A 15294-nucleotide genomic window follows, 5' to 3' on the forward strand; every position below is an offset into this window, starting at 1 on the left:
CACACCTTTTTCAATTTACAGCACGATGTGCAATATGTAGTTACCATTTATCGCCGTGAAACCAGCTCATCCTTACTATGCCACACAAGATTGAAAAGCACTTAGTCGTAGAAACCCTTTCAAATCGTGGCCAACAGCCAACAAAAAAGGACTAACTTCACGAGGTACAAGATCCTTCCAGGCAACTTGTATTTCATCCAGTTGTTGACATTCTTGTATGATTTCTTTCCTCCACTTGGCTCAATTTACTCATTAACCATTACAATCCTTCGCGTTCTGCCACTGACCATCAACTGCAACATGCAGCACACATTCCAGTGGCGATCAAGCAGCTCGGGGACACCAATGCCAATATCGGCCACATACGCTGCACTGGCACCACCCTGTTGTTGTTCGATGACGCCTTATGATCGTGGACGTTCCTTCTTCTCCTTGTACAGCGCCAACAGCGAAACGTTGGCCACCTTCACCACCTTGAAGCGGACTCCGGGAATATCACCGACGGCGTGACCCTTACGACCGAAACCGGCAACCAGCACCTCGTCGTTCTCCTCGATGTAGTTGAGGCAACCGTCCCGGGGCACGAACGCGGTGATCTTCTTGCCGTTCTTGATCAACTGCACACGGACGCACTTGCGGATGGCGGAGTTCGGCTGCTTAGCCTCGACGCCGACCTTTTCCAGTACGATTCCCTTGGCGTGGGATGCGCCCGCGAACGGGTTGGACTTCCAGCGGGTACCCAAATGGGCCTTTTTGTAATCCTTATCCGCCCAGCGCTGGTCGCGACGGTGTCGGATGTGCTTACGAGAGGTACGAATTCCACGTGGTTTACCCATTGTCAGTAATGGCGTCTGCGGCGACTTCAAACACTACGACTAATATTAACGAATGACCTATCAACTCCTATATTGTAAAGTTAATTGTAAATTTACCGTAGAGGGAAATGTACAATGCCCGTACATGTATTTGGTAAACAAGACTCGTGGTAGAAACTGATTGTTTTGGTTTGGTTTTGACGGTCGTCTTCTTCTTTCAGTTTTGTTATTTTTTCCAATGGTTTCATACCGCCGATCGCGCTCAATTTTTCACCAATACCCTTCCCCGGACGTTTCGCACCCCCTCGACCCACGAACTAGTCGTCGAAGTTCACCATAGCCGATTTCTCTTCGTTTCCCACCCCCTCTGCCTACATTTTGCTTGTCAAATTGTTACGTGGGACAGATCTTGATACTGGCAGTGTCAATTTTGAACTGTCACTGGTTCACACGAATTGTGTGCATAAACTCGGGAGGTAATTTCACGAACATCTTTTCTGTTTTAAATGTTTATTTTCCATTTTAGTTATTTTTGAGTTCAACAAGAATGTCTCGTGGCCTTTAAAGACATTATGATATGTGGTGGTAGTCAATTGACGCTCTATCTAAACAAATTTACAGCAGCATTCCATAGCGAGCGCCTCGTTACATCACCGATGTTTTGTTTTCCCTGGTGCTAGGAAAAGCGAAGGATCTCCGATCTTTGTGCTAGATTCAATGTTGACGTTGTCCATATATTTATCCACCCACCGTTCCAGCTTGCAAGATGTCTCTGGGACCGTTCTTCCGTTCGCCGTTCACGGATCTGACCGCCTCGATGGTCAACTTCCAGCAGTACGACAAGTGCGGCGAGCTGGAGATGGCTTCGATCGACTGCCTGGAGGCGTACGGTACGGTGCGCGGTGCAAAGAAGTGCGCCGATCTGCTCGCCGACTTCCAGGAGTGTGCGTTCATGACGAAACAGATCGCCAGATTCCGGGTGAGTTTGGTTTGGCGCGAATGCGGTGTCACTAGTATAAGATTTGTGAAGTTTTAACGTGCACCACTTGCACCTCTTTCCCGACAGGCGATGCGAATGGAAAGACACCGTCAAGGATGGAATGGGGAGCGCAAGGGTGATGGATACTATGCGCCACCACCGCGCGTCGATTCGTACTAGAGCAATGAAAATGAGGCCCTAACCATAGAGGAAGGCATATTTCTTGTAAATTATAATGGAAATACATTCAACAGTCCAACTATAACTGCGATTACTGGAGTGTTTCTTTCATTGCGAATAAATCAATTTCAATTTGTTCATTGAACTTTATCTTTGCATTTCCATCGATCTTTATTCACCAACGTACCGTCTTTCTTGTCCTCCCATTCCTATTAGAGCGTGTCTATCATCCTTGCTGGACATCCTCTCATTGCAACACACGAATGTTAATATAACTACCAGCATACTTTCTCACCGTTCAAAACCAAAGGAACACAATAGTGTAACATGCACACCATTCAATAATGTTTGCTCAAGCTTTTCCATCTGTATCCTACCACCCTGCCGAAAAAGAGTTCCACAGGATGTATCGGTCAGTTTCGAGTGTCCATCTCTGTGTCTGTATGAAAATGCTGATTAAAAATTTTCCACGTAAAAAAACCGCACATCAATACCAACTCGTCATCAAAATGCTGCACGCACTATCGAATTAGAAAAAAACCACTTCAATGCCAGTTAAGTTTTCTCTCACCAATTTTTAAACATCATTCAGTATTTAATTCCATAGCAGTGTCTAAAGAATCTGCACAGTCTGAAGGGAATATCCTGTACACTCACAATTATCTGCACATCTCCTAGCTGTTTTCCTGTTAATGTTTATGTTGTTTTACTTTGCTTGATTCACTAAGTCTGTTTTATTGTGGGCTATCGTATTGTTTTTCGGGGGCTTTTTTGTTCTTAAACTATAAAACGTATAAAAGTAAAAAAGTCTCTTCGTTGGAGAAAACGCGGAAGGGGACGCAGCGTGCGGATGAAAAGGATTAGCATTCTTCTCAGTAGTCCACGATCGCTTAATATACTTGTTTAAAGAAAGTGGGCATGCCCTCATTGTTCCTAACCTGCTTAGAACGAACTGCTTTCATAAACGTTGGAGAAAGTGATTCTCCACTTCTATCGTGCCCACTCTATGCGAGAAGATGTAACACTAAACAAACAATAGAACTTTGTAAGACGATTTCAAGTTCAAACACAAAATCAAACAAAATATCCCACCAACCGCCCCGAAACTTGTGGGCTTTTGTTGTGTCCCTTTCTGTTCTCTAATCACTCAGCCAACCATGTGATAACACGATGTACTTTTCTGTTCCTCTGGTGCACGATTTTCATTCCTTGACACTCTATGGGGATGTCCGTTTTCCGTCTCTGCTCTACTTTTACCTCTTACATACGTATGAGTATGGGCACGGTTTTCTGAATGATCGTATGACTTTTTGACAGGCTTTCCGTTCCTTTTACCACACACAATTTCCTTCCTATCTGCCTCATTACTTATTGCTAGAAACAATGTCATTATTTTTTTCTAATTTTTCCTCTCATCTTCCTTTCTCTCTCTCTGTTTTCCTAGCTCTCTATACGATGATTTGTTGTCTCACATAAACAAATTGTGTTGTTTCCCTCCGACGTCAGCATTTCGACCGATGGTAACGTCGTAGCTTACTAGATGCTGCAGGCTGTTCTCGATCTCATGCACAGATCGATCAGACGCCCTCGAAGGGATGCTGTTTATGTTATTGTTGTTGGCGCCGACGGTTCAGTAGTGGTTGGAAACGGGTCGGCAAACGCTCTACTTTAGTTTGGCATAGAAATCGACCTGGTCGTTGAACCAACTATAGTACTGAGCAGCAGCCTGTTGGGTACTGTTGAAGACTTTCCCCAAGCTTTCCGGAGATAACTGCCCACTGTACGGAGAAAAAGAGCGGATAAGTGAAGGAGAAAACATTGGTCAAAATTATTTTTAGTGATGGCAAGGATGATAGTTGTACGCGGCAATGAGACGGGATTCAGTTTGAATATCACAACCAAGCAAGGTCCCATCGATAAAAAGCATTCCCTTTATCACACTTACACAAACACCTTTGTCTTGAAGAACTCGTACGTGTGCTTGTAGGCATTGGTGGTAAAGGTGCACACGGTGTCGCAGAGGGTACACGAAGCATCGCTAATTTTCTTCGGTAATCCTGGTGCGTACTGCTCAACCTGAAGCAAAAACACGGAGCAGGCAACAAATCCAAGTCAGTGCCAATAGAAAAACGCAGACACATGTGAAGAATACTTACGTAAAAGGCCCCATCTGCGAGCTTTTGGGTGGCAAACACCTTCGCACTGGCGAAGCCCTTCTTGGCACCATTCCAGAGAACTTTACTAAAATCTATCGAAAATTCTACGTATGGTCCAAGAGCCTGCGAGTTGGAGAAGAATAAGCATAAGAAAGCGGGGTTAATTAGGATCAAATGAGGTAGAAAGTAGCAACTTCTCCTTCCGTACCTTGCTCGTTGCCTGATAGTACACCGGAACGTTCGCTTCGGCCCACTTGTAGCCCCGGGCGCTGTACTTCATCGAGCAGGTCCAGGCATCCTGCACCGCCGGCAGCAGACCGGCTTGTTTCAACGTTTGTCCCGTCAACGACGCCTCGAACTTGCCGCCGGCCCGATACGTGTCGTAGCCGACCAGTGCACCGGTGATGCCGAACAGCAGGAATGTGCTCAGCAGCAATTTGCAGAGAACGGACGTCACCGAGGAGGAAGTTTTACTGTTCGCTTTTCCGGACGATTGCTTTTTCTTCGACTTGGCCTGGGCATCCTGAAATTATATAGGTAGCGAGAATGTGGGAAATAAATGTTAATCCTTGTGATCCAACCCAAAGATTGTTAACTATACATGTTTCAAATTCGATTGGTTGTAGAATTAACGCTTGTTTGAATATTTCCATCCAACCGGGGAGGGGGAAAATTACCTTCTTCTGGGGTTGGGTTGTGTTTTGCGCCTTCTGTTTCTGGTTTTTCTTTTCGGCGGTTTTCGATGCCATTTTCAATCGACTGTGCAAACACCAACGGATTCAACTAACAGATAGTGTGGCGCGAAGCGATGGGGGAGCTGGAGAGATTGGGCTGGTACTACTAGACTATCTTAGTTTTGTACACTTTACACTTAAAAACACACTCGTTTGTGGCGCGTTTTCTCGCTCGTTGGAATGAAACGTATATAGTCACGATCACGGGGGACGGTGAACAGGAATGCAGCAACTAACGGGGCACGAAAAATTCGGAAACTATAGCAACGAAGCAACCCAACGCGATCACGACTAACTTATATCTTTTCTTCTCCTTCTACTCCTTGAGGGAGGGGGTGTATTATACACACCACTAAGTGCTCTTAGTTTATCCAAGCCCTTTATTCCAATCTCCCATTCCTGATTTTTTTAAACTGTTTACAAACTGTCTGCCTCTTGTAACCGGCTCAGTATTTGTTCGTCAGTGAGTTCGACAAGCGAACTGACTACGAACCTGATAGGTTGAGAGGCACTTGAGCTAATAAACCAATGCTTTACGAGTTGCGAGTAGAATAGCTCGTGTTCCACGGAATTCACGTTTCATTTACGTTCTTCAAAGGACGCTTATTATCTCAAACAAGAACGAGGTCTATCGTACACGATTAATAATGTTGCAATGGATTGATAAGGTCCTTCGTGTAATAGTAGTAGTAGAGTAAGGGTATGAAGGGTCATGCCCTACCGGAAGGACAGCAATTAATCGACGTAAGGTTTATGCGTTTAAACCCTCAAACCCACCAGAGCTGCATAGCATTGAGGAAGCAGACTGCTCGACCGACGCGAGTTACCTCCACAAATTCGTTTTGCTAATGAGTGTGCTAATGCTACCATAACGGAAAAAAGGCGTAACGGTAGGGAGGCAAAGAAACACGTGTAAATTATTGCAAGCATAGTCTGCTTCGAAACATTCCTATACCATGCACCTCAGATCAAGCGATGCACTCAAACATTTTCAATACGTTTTTACGCCATGTCACAGGAATGCTGGCATGTTTTTTCTTACTGCTCCACAATGCCCCCAAAACTTATTCTTCGAGCATAAAAGAGGAGTTATTTTTTTACCCGTTGCTTTCAATTGTTTCCACGTGTCCTTGTACTTTTTGCTAAAAATAATCCCAACCACCATGTTCAAATTGAAATCTATCGTATCTGTCCTTTTTCCCAAACTAGTGTGTTTTGGTTTGCTCATTGATACCAACCGTGTGGGGAGGTGTGTACGTTGTATGGGAAAGTGCGTAAAACAGTTATTTTTAAACGACCTCGCCTACGTCACCCTCCGATCGAACGATGATCAATCGATCATGCGCATCTCCCGATCGCACAAAAGCCTATGCGTTTACGCATCAAATTCGAGATTTCTATGTGATACGAGATGCAACTGCTTCTCACTGCTTGCATCGAGAAATCCGCCCCATGGAGCTTACGTAAGTGCATCGCGCCGGGTGTAAATGACTTTCGGTTTGAGATCCAAGTACTGGGCAAACAGGCTCATTGTACGGCATGGAAACCGGTACATGTTGGTAGTGCAGTACATACTAGTGTTCAACAACACGACAAAAGCGGTTCGCGCTATTGCGCCGTATTGTACTTTCTTGATCGCTGCGCCTACTCAGGTATTACAGCGCAGGATCATACCCGACAAACAATTTTCGTAAGTAATATTTTCGAACAAAATCCAGGGCTTGCTTTACCAACTTCATCAAAACCAAAAGTTGTACCACCAAACTCGTCGTGACTTTCTAAAAGAACAACCTAGAAACTTGGCATGAAAAACCGGTGATCTTTGCGCTCTACAGGTGCCCCGACATTGGTTCGTCAGCGTCCTGCATTTTGGTCAATTTCTGGGCTCTTTAATGACCGCTTTAATGAACATTGTCGCCCGAACCAACTCATTACTGCTAGCTGCGCAGTGTTCCGGACCTGAACCTGGGGGTTTCGAAACGATCCGTCTTGATAGGCAAGTTTTTGTTTACGTGTGACACATATTCCGATTCCAAAGTAACAATCGTGAGCTGTATACAATGGCAAATATTTTGACAACATGAGCTTGATTTTGTTAAAATAAATTTACAAACCCTGGTTTTAAAATGCAGGGGGATCGTGGATAGAACAAACCCTGCTCTTCCAGACGTTTCTGCAAATGTGGCCACGCGGCAGATTTGTACACCGGTTGAGATATTTTTCCCCGATAGGTTCCGAATTGCAATTTAAAATTACACCATGTGTACGATACGATGTTATCAGTTAGCTTGTTGCATTTCAAAATGAAACCGTAACCTGCAACAAGTGAGGTGGCACCATTCGACTGGTGTGTTGCTTATCATCTCGAAGAGACTCGAAAGTGGCACGAAGTTCAATCATGAATTTCGCGGTCTCGTCTCGCGGTGGACATTTCCGCTCTCATTGCCACTCACGGCGAGCCACATCATCTACGAGAGGCAAAAACAGCTGTTCCATCAGCTCGGGAAGAGACGCGCGAGCGTGAGTAAAGTTTGTTGAACGGCATCCACCGGGATTAGAGCGATATCTCGCGGCATCATCGTTACCATCGATAAGATGCAGTTTTATATTATGAATCGTTATCAGGCTAATTTATGGCCCCGAAATATTGAATTCCGAGCGAGGGCGAAGGTTGGCTTCGAACCCCTTAGCCACTGTCGTTGAGGTTTGCAGGAACCCAAACCAGCAAAACAAAAAAAATCTTAAAATAAACAATCGACGTGGATTGTTTGTGTGGCGTGAAGAGAACGTTTTTGATTCATTTGCCTTTTTTAAAGAATGGCATCATTTGCAACCGTGTGGGTTTTGGGGTGCATGAAAACTACAGCGATGTATGATGTCACCGCGTGGCAAGAATGTCCGTGGCGAATTAAATGCAAAACAGGTTTGAATTCAATTATCAATCATTAATATTGCCTGTACTGTAATTATGTATAAAAGTTTAATTGTCATTCGCTTATTGCTTTTATGTGAAAATTCGTTCTTATTCTAAATATCCCTTACGGGGAAAGGTATTGACTGTACAGATCCAACTCTTTCTAAACCGGAACGAATCCTAATTAAGGACTTCTCTACGTTCACATAACATAGCCTAACAAACGATATTTGCACACGAAGAAAGCGCGCACAAGGAACTTTCTCTTATAGGTGTACATTCGGCCAGCCCACCCTCAAAAGCACACACCCCCTTCGCTGCCTTCTATGGCTGGAGAGTTTGCATGCCAACAATATCCACACGCTCAGCGGTTCACATAATCCACGGCGGTGGCCCTTATCGGACGGGCACGTCTGCCGGTAGGTACTTGCCAGGGTCCGGTATTTTTCATTAGGCATGGTAGACGTGTGTAAGTGTAACCCATCATCGCGGGTCGCAGCCACGTTAGCAGCACCAGCACGCAACACCCCTAAAGTGGGAAGCGCATCGCCACAAGAGCCGATTACTTAATGGTACCGTTAAAAAGCGGTCGACGAAGCAGGTAGGTGCGATGGAAAAGTCGCCGATCTTTGCCTGCTGCGATGATGCTGAGAGATGATGCTTGGTAGTTGAGACAGGTTTCCTCTGCCTCCTTCTAGACGATGGTTCCATTCTTCTTCTCAACCAACCATAGTAGGCAATGAGGTGACGAACTGTGCCCATTTACAAGACGCTGATTTGAGAGTGTGTGTAAGAAAACCGGCAACCACTGGGAACCACCTGTATCCGTTCACCTCAGCAACTCAGATCCGCCGAAAAGAAAGCGATGGCACGCGGCGCAGCTAAGCTGATTCACGAGCACGTAAGTATTCGTTGTATTTCAACGTCGCGATTCAGTTTCGACTTGCACCGGCATCAAAATCACCGGTCTAAAAGATGTGTACCGGTGTGTTTGTGTACCGATCTCCCTTGCACCGGATCGATTTAAATCGCGATCATTAAAAGCAGCATCTTGAAGCGTTCGACAAAAGAAACGATTGTCTTCAATCGAGTAAAGCCTACAACATGACATTGAAAATCTCTTATGGCAGAGGCAGGCTTTTCTTCGCCGCTCAATAGAACATCGGACGTGTTGTTGAACAGTTTTCTCGTTTACGAAGGGAGATAAAGAAAGCGATAACACACCCTGCGCAAAGCGCATCCAGTCGACCGGTTTCTCCAGAAGTGATCGTAGTCTGCCTCTCTATTAATACTATACGAAAGTCTTCCTTTCCAATAACAAAATACATTTCTCGATAGACCCGTTGTGGTACACGTCATTGTCCTAGCTTCACTCTTCGCCAATTTCCTGTCGGAACAGAGCAGATATTAGCGAGCCCCCCAGGGGCGGAACATTTTGTAGTGATGATGTTGAACAAATGGTGCAACCAATTCACTCCTTTGCTACGATCATCGTCATCGAAAGCATGGGATTGAAGAGGCGAAACCGCGAGGAAAGTTTGCTCCAGAAAACGTTTCGGCGCATGGCATATAGGGGGTTAAATCGCGGATCAGACCGGCTCGCCAAACCGATTCCTCACATCGTTAACACACCAGTTCCACACGGTGGACAGATAAGGCCACGTAAAACGTCGCTTAGAACGTAACGGTCCACTGTCCCCGGCAGCAGATTTAATGAAAAGAGAGGAATAAAGAGAAACCAGTAGTGGGTTGGAAATGGTTTTAGAAAGTTTTGTCTTAAATTTAAACTCTTTCAATCACCTCTTTGGTTTTAACAACTTTCGGCGTTAGAAAGTGGCATTTTCTCTGTGGTGTATAATGGGTCCGGATTCTTATTCTTGATAAATGCAGTATAGAATTGTTAAAAGGTCGAAAAACTTTCCATGATTTTACGTAAAAAGAAGCGGATCCATCAAAACCGTGTATTTAAACGTCAGATGGCACGTTTTTACACCGCATTCGACAAAAAAAGGGAGGAGGGTTTAAGATATATCGATTTTTCCTCTTCGCGCGTCCCTCCGCACAAAGGGATGGCTGGCATAGGATGGGTTCGCATGGCCAGGGCTCGAAATTAGGGGCAGCGAGTCTCGAATGATTCTTCTTCGTCCTCGCGCGTTTGGCAAATCTTAATACTGGCCGCTGTTGTATGGTGTTTGCAACCGAAGGTCGATAATCTCGTCGACCCTTCGGCGTTTCCCGACTGTGCCGTTCTTGCGCCCAGCACTCCAGTTCGTTTCGGCGGGCATAACATCACTTGTAAAACACTTTCCACTGCCCCGCGGAACTGCCCATGCTACGCGTCACATGCACACGGCAGCATAAGAATGCATCAGCATGAGAATTAAAACCTAACTTTAACTAAAGCGGTTAAAATTCTATAAGCACAAGGCTGGGCACATCGAGGAAACACCGTGTACGCACCACACACCGCGCCATACCTCTTGCACCCTCCTCGACGAAGCATGGCGTTAGTGGATGCTTAACCCCCGAGTAGAAGAGAGAAGAAAAAATCTTTTTTGCTGGAAGCACACTTTTGATACACCGCACACTAAACGATGTACAGCCGATGTGTGTCGGCGGAATACGGCTTTCACTCTATTTTGCGAAACCAACCGTGGCAACCGTGGCACTAAACAAGCTAAACCGATTTTTCGACGAGGAAGTGAGAAGAAAAAACGGCAACGACAAAATGCGTGGCTTCACGATGCACAAGCATAAAATCAACTGACACTTAACGACCGATCTGGACGACGCTCGTGGAGTCCTCAGGGAAGTGGAACGGAGTGCGGGTACAGGGCGGAACGCCTGAACCGTCGTGTTGTCAAAATCCGCTTTCGCGTTGGCAATGGAGTAGGTTTATACCGGCTGCTTCAAGTGAGATAACTGATTGAGCGAGATTCAACCTCACCTGGTGGATTTAAAATGGCTTAACGGTCGTTTTGCTCCGAAAAATTATATTCTCCAGAAAAAAAAATTAAAATATTAATTTAAGCTAAATAAATTATGGAGATCATTGGATTGAGTCGATTCCTAGAATCCCTGCATTTTCAACCAGCTGATATCCGAAATATTTGTTTAGATACGAAACATTGTTTCACATACCTTTACGGCGGCGGTAAGCGATTTTAATGCTTTCGGCGTCTTTTTAGCTTGTGATATCTCGCTGTTGATGTTATCCACCTCTGCCAGGAACCGGTGGAAGTGTTTTTCATAAAAAAGTTTTTTGCAATAGTCTTGTGTTGAGTTATCTGCGAAAAAAAAAATTACACATGATCGGTAACATGTTCCTGCTCCATAGTGCTGAATAAATACTTACTTAAATACTCCAATATGGCCAATGATTGGGGAAGACTCTGTCGATACAATCCAAGCCATACCGCGGCCGTTTCGGGATCCTCGTAAAGACACAAAATCAGACCATAGTAGATCATGTCCGGGCGCGTGATGAAGGAAATGTTTTTGAACAGCATCGCAAAAGTCGCCGATGGCTTGGGCGAGCTGAGCACGTACCGTTCGACCAGCATCCGTGCCGCTTCGTCCAGCTGCCGGGATGATTTCTTTCGTGTCGTCAGCGAACTAAGGATGGTGAGGAACTCGCTACCACCTAGACCGAGTCTATAAATAAGCGTAAGCGACAACAATACCCTAAGTGGTGATAGTTCTACACGATTGATGATATCTGCTGGCATGCAAGCCAACACACTGGCCCGTTTCGTTAGGTTCTAAAATTTATGGGTTCACCCTGCCTTCGCTTTTTGTCTGTTCCTTCGGTATTCAATAAAAATACCGGCCTATCAAACCCGCCGGCCCTTTGAAATGTGATACATTTCGTCACAATTCGGTGCAACAAGTTGCGGTTCTTGCATTGACAGCAAAGTTACAACACAACTCAAGGTATTAGGATAATCTCTTTGTTCTAGAAAGATGAAAATTCGAAGGATTTACGCGTAGTCCGCGTGTCTAGGAAACACACGTTATTTCATACTACTTTTACATTCGACAAAATAACGGTTGCAGAGAGCATATCTTATAAAGTTATATTTTTGGAATGATCCAAGAATAAACTTTGTTCGAGAGTAAGGTAAATTATGATATTCCATCATTGAAATTAGTTGAAATTGAAGCCCGATGAAGCCTATAAGATGTTGGTTTATATTGGTCTTACTTACTTTTGATTGCGGTGCATCTTTAAAATGCGATGAACGTATTCACAAGCGTACCAATTGTAGTTCTCCATATCAATAACCGGCACCATAATATCTTGCCACACCTTCAACCCAATGTCTAGGTCAGAGAAGCCGCCTTGTCCAAGGGCCCACAGTAAGCTTAGTCCTATATCCGGACGGTTCTGGTAGGAGTTCCTCAGGATTGCGTTTCGAGCCAGGTTGTTGACGCAGACCGTAGGATAGTGCGTTGCGATCGCCTGCAGTACCAGCTTAGTGCCAACGTAAGGAACATTTTTATTCATTTCGCTGGCCAGGTTGGAAAGGCTGAGATCGTAAAAGTATTTCACATTCTCCTCATCTGCAGTCATAATACAATCGTCGATGACTTTACGTAGATCCTCCGGCATCGATTTGTACGGATAGCTGATCGATTTGCCAAGGAACACCGGATTCCATTCGCGAAACCGTAGTTTGTCGTTTAACATCCCGGTCAGTGCTTTGAGCATCATCAAATGATTGTCTTTGAAGTTCACATTTACAGCCGTTAGTTGAGAGTGTAGGTCGGAGGCGTTGATCGCACGCAGGGCCGGATCGAAATCCTTCATAGCTCTCATATGGAACGTTCCACCGACGACAGGATCCCTTGATAAATCTCTTTGATTTTTGTCTGATTCTTTCGATTCAGATTTGCTATTTCCTTGCGATTGTTGGGGCTGCAGGTGCGGACCGAGGACAGGAGTTGCTGGTCGTTTACCAGAATCTTTTTCATTTGGTTTTAGGTCCTTGTGATTAGTATTCTTGAAATTAGGGTAAAACTTTGCCAGCAAATCGTCCTTCACATCGGTGTAAAGCGCACAAATAGAGTCCATTGAATCTAAAAATATAACCGTAAAACAGGATGGATAAAAAAGGAATAGCCTTTTGCCACTTTCAGCCACAGTCACGAAGTGCTACCGGTGTACGGTGCGTTCGGCGACAAACTAAGAACTGAAGGACCGCAACTAACTCTTCTAAATCGGAACCGATCCCGCGATTGCATTACGCACGATCGGCTTTGGAATTGGTTACCGTGTGGGGTTCGTTCCACCGCCATCTCCGCCAAGGCAAAAACATCTTTTTAGTTTCTTTGTTGACGTCCACAACCATAACTATTTCTACTGACGTTCCGAACGCACTGTTCTCCCCCCTTTATCCCGTTGGCAAAGGGGTCGTTCCAAACTTACCTTCTATTTTTGGACCCTTGAGAAGAGGTTCATCTTGGGGCTGTTGATTCTTTTTATCGCCCGTCTGTTTACGGCCTTTCTTCTGTTTGCCAACAACCTCCCATTCGGTAGACATTACGATCGGTGGTAGGTGTTTTGGGTTGCAATAAAGTTGATGTCGAACGAACTAGTTCACCGCAAAGCGCACCCGGTGGGGAATTAATTGGAATAAGAAAAGGAACACTAGACACAACGAAACAACACGCAGCGTTATCACAAACAAGCTGGATTATCGCAAAATCTGTTAACACCAATAAATTCCTACAAATTTGTTGGCAGTATTTAGGAGAAACAGCAGGATTAAATAAAGGACATCACCGCGTTTACCAAATCTGCAGACAACAACGCGAGGAGTTCTGACAGCCGGCTGCTGATGTTTGTTTTGGGTTTCTTTGCTACGTCACCACAGTACTTGCCATGCTTGTAGAACTATATTTTATTTTCAACTTTATTCACAAATGCTTGTCCATAAACTATGATGAATATAGAGAAACTAATAAATCAATTTTAGCCATGCATCATTGACGCAGCCTTTAGTTGAAAACAAGGAGAATAACCTAATTAAAGAGGAGATTAATTGTTCTTGGGCCGATTGCTTTTACGTTATTATTTTTTTAAACAACTTACTTACGCTAACAATTTAATTCTACTTAAAAATTGGAACAGAATGCCTCGACGCAAAATTATACAAAACCTGGTGTTGGAATTGCGTAAGGCATTATTAGAACCACCACCGGAGAAGAGAATTTTGGTTCCCCAGATTCCATTGCTAGATTTTTGCTATGCACAAATTTTCAGTTTTTATTGGTTTGGTTTTATCACATAATTGTTGTTGAGGGAAATGATATATCACGTCATAAGTAGAGCAGTAATATGATTTTCCAGTACGGCTTGTGCCAAATTCGCATTGTTTTTAACTGCCAATGAATAAGCCGATTCACCGTCCTCGTTGGTGTCCGTAAAACTTGCACCGCCATTCAAAAGTTCGTTGCAGGTATGCGGATGATTACCAGCTGCGGCATACATGAGTGCCGTGTTACCCACAATGTCCATGTGATTTATCGAAGCCCCCTTTTCCAGAAGAAGCCGAACGATCTCATTGTGACCTCCTGCGCCGGCCAGTAGTATGGGCGTTATCATATCAACTGCCTGTCTGTTGACATCTGCTCCACACCTGAAGTTGATAAATAATAACTGCATCTGGGATCTTGTCGATTCAACTACGGACGTGCATACTTTATCAGGATAGTAGCGGCGGCTAGTTGTCCGTAATAGCAAGCCCAATGGAGAGGAGTGAATTGGTTCGAATCCGGAACATCGACAGCATGTTCAGACCTTACCTGCTCCTCGGTTATCTCGCCTTGTCCGGTTTTTTCGTGAAAGTTAAGACATATTTCACTGGGAATGTTGGCTTCGGTGTTCCCGCGCTGCAGGTTTGTTAGCACCGTATTGGACGGTTTGTACGGTAGAAATGCGCTTTTCCGTTTGCCACTTGCCAGGAGCAAGGGATTGAAATCCATTTTTCTGCCCAAAACAAATGTAATTCGCATTAATCATAGTCTGGGAAGACAAATTAAATATGTGCTATTTACCTATCTTCATCAGAATTCGGCGAGGAGCTCATTGCAAAGAGGTAACAACAAACGAAACAAATTTAGTTTCGTAAACAAACAATCTGCTTCTGGTATGCCATATGCTACCACGATATATAGAGGACTAAGGTGCATGCATGTAGCATTTTGTGAAGAGCAAAGGAGGTACCTCAATCGCTCCGATCATCTCACGCGCATTTGATTCATCAAGCTCTCGCGCATTTTGTTCAAAAAGAAAAAAATTTTTTCGACGAATCAACAACCTAAATTAAGACTGCTAAGGATCAAACTATTTGGTTTTATTTCGATCAGTTAAAGAAAAAAAATAAACAGAATAAGACCAATTGCACAATTTGCTATATTTATTTAAAGGCACATATCAATCTTACTACTACAGATTTCCTACCATCAAACAAAAAATCTTAGTTGTGAAATGTTTTTGTGAAACTGCTAAAAC

General features: G+C 44.3%; 4 protein-coding genes across 4 annotated transcripts; 1 reads left to right on the forward strand and 3 right to left on the reverse strand.

Moving 5' to 3' along the window:
- Window positions 1-165: 165 nt before the first annotated feature.
- On the reverse strand, window positions 166-849 carry LOC131286191 (small ribosomal subunit protein uS12-like). Its single transcript, XM_058315116.1, has one exon. It carries the CDS (start codon window positions 834-836, stop codon window positions 405-407), a length of 432 nt encoding a protein of 143 aa, XP_058171099.1. The 5' UTR covers window positions 837-849; the 3' UTR covers window positions 166-404.
- A 397-nt stretch (window positions 850-1246) lies between these two features.
- Window positions 1247-2057, forward strand: LOC131286201 (uncharacterized). Its single transcript, XM_058315128.1, has 3 exons — window positions 1247-1291; window positions 1574-1794; window positions 1882-2057. The coding sequence occupies exons 2-3, from the start codon at window positions 1582-1584 to the stop codon at window positions 1972-1974; spliced, it is 306 nt and encodes a 101-aa protein (XP_058171111.1). The 5' UTR covers window positions 1247-1291; window positions 1574-1581; the 3' UTR covers window positions 1975-2057.
- Window positions 2058-3400: 1343 nt separating this feature from the next.
- Window positions 3401-13402, reverse strand: LOC131286162 (transmembrane protein 214-A). The gene is made up of 8 exons (XM_058315059.1): window positions 13207-13402; window positions 11987-12857; window positions 11134-11432; window positions 10920-11065; window positions 4339-4653; window positions 4131-4253; window positions 3920-4050; window positions 3401-3752 (listed from the first exon to the last, which is right to left on the reverse strand). Exons 1-8 carry the CDS (start codon window positions 13319-13321, stop codon window positions 3638-3640), a joined length of 2115 nt encoding a protein of 704 aa, XP_058171042.1. The 5' UTR covers window positions 13322-13402; the 3' UTR covers window positions 3401-3637.
- A 631-nt stretch (window positions 13403-14033) lies between these two features.
- LOC131286180 (DNA-binding protein RFXANK) lies at window positions 14034-14869 on the reverse strand. Its single transcript, XM_058315104.1, has 3 exons — window positions 14838-14869; window positions 14482-14769; window positions 14034-14419 (listed from the first exon to the last, which is right to left on the reverse strand). The coding sequence occupies exons 1-3, from the start codon at window positions 14867-14869 to the stop codon at window positions 14095-14097; spliced, it is 645 nt and encodes a 214-aa protein (XP_058171087.1). The 3' UTR covers window positions 14034-14094.
- Window positions 14870-15294: the final 425 nt, after the last annotated feature.

Source organism: Anopheles ziemanni, chromosome 2 (genome assembly GCF_943734765.1).
Source record: "Anopheles ziemanni chromosome 2, idAnoZiCoDA_A2_x.2, whole genome shotgun sequence".
NCBI classification, from domain to species: Eukaryota; Metazoa; Arthropoda; class Insecta; order Diptera; family Culicidae; genus Anopheles; species Anopheles ziemanni.

What these genes read in the sequence shown, in the direction of transcription:
- LOC131286191 (XM_058315116.1), bottom strand. Translation starts at nt 836, where the DNA reads ATGGGTAAACCACGTGGAATTCGTACCTCTCGTAAGCACATCCGACAC.
- LOC131286201 (XM_058315128.1), top strand. Translation starts at nt 1,582, where the DNA reads ATGTCTCTGGGACCGTTCTTCCGTTCGCCGTTCACGGATCTGACCGCC. An exon ending in AACAGATCGCCAGATTCCGG is followed by an intron (nt 1,795 to 1,881) that starts GTGAGTTTGGTT and finishes CTTTCCCGACAG; the next exon opens with GCGATGCGAATGGAAAGACA.
- LOC131286162 (XM_058315059.1), bottom strand. Translation starts at nt 13,321, where the DNA reads ATGTCTACCGAATGGGAGGTTGTTGGCAAACAGAAGAAAGGCCGTAAA. An exon ending in GGCCATATTGGAGTATTTAA is followed by an intron (nt 11,066 to 11,133) that starts GTAAGTATTTAT and finishes TTTTTTTCGCAG; the next exon opens with ATAACTCAACACAAGACTAT. An exon ending in TTCAAGACAAAGGTGTTTGT is followed by an intron (nt 3,753 to 3,919) that starts GTAAGTGTGATA and finishes TTCTCCGTACAG; the next exon opens with TGGGCAGTTATCTCCGGAAA.
- LOC131286180 (XM_058315104.1), bottom strand. Translation starts at nt 14,869, where the DNA reads ATGAGCTCCTCGCCGAATTCTGATGAAGATAG. An exon ending in CCGAATTCTGATGAAGATAG is followed by an intron (nt 14,770 to 14,837) that starts GTAAATAGCACA and finishes TGTTTTGGGCAG; the next exon opens with AAAAATGGATTTCAATCCCT. An exon ending in GCCGCTACTATCCTGATAAA is followed by an intron (nt 14,420 to 14,481) that starts GTATGCACGTCC and finishes TATCAACTTCAG; the next exon opens with GTGTGGAGCAGATGTCAACA.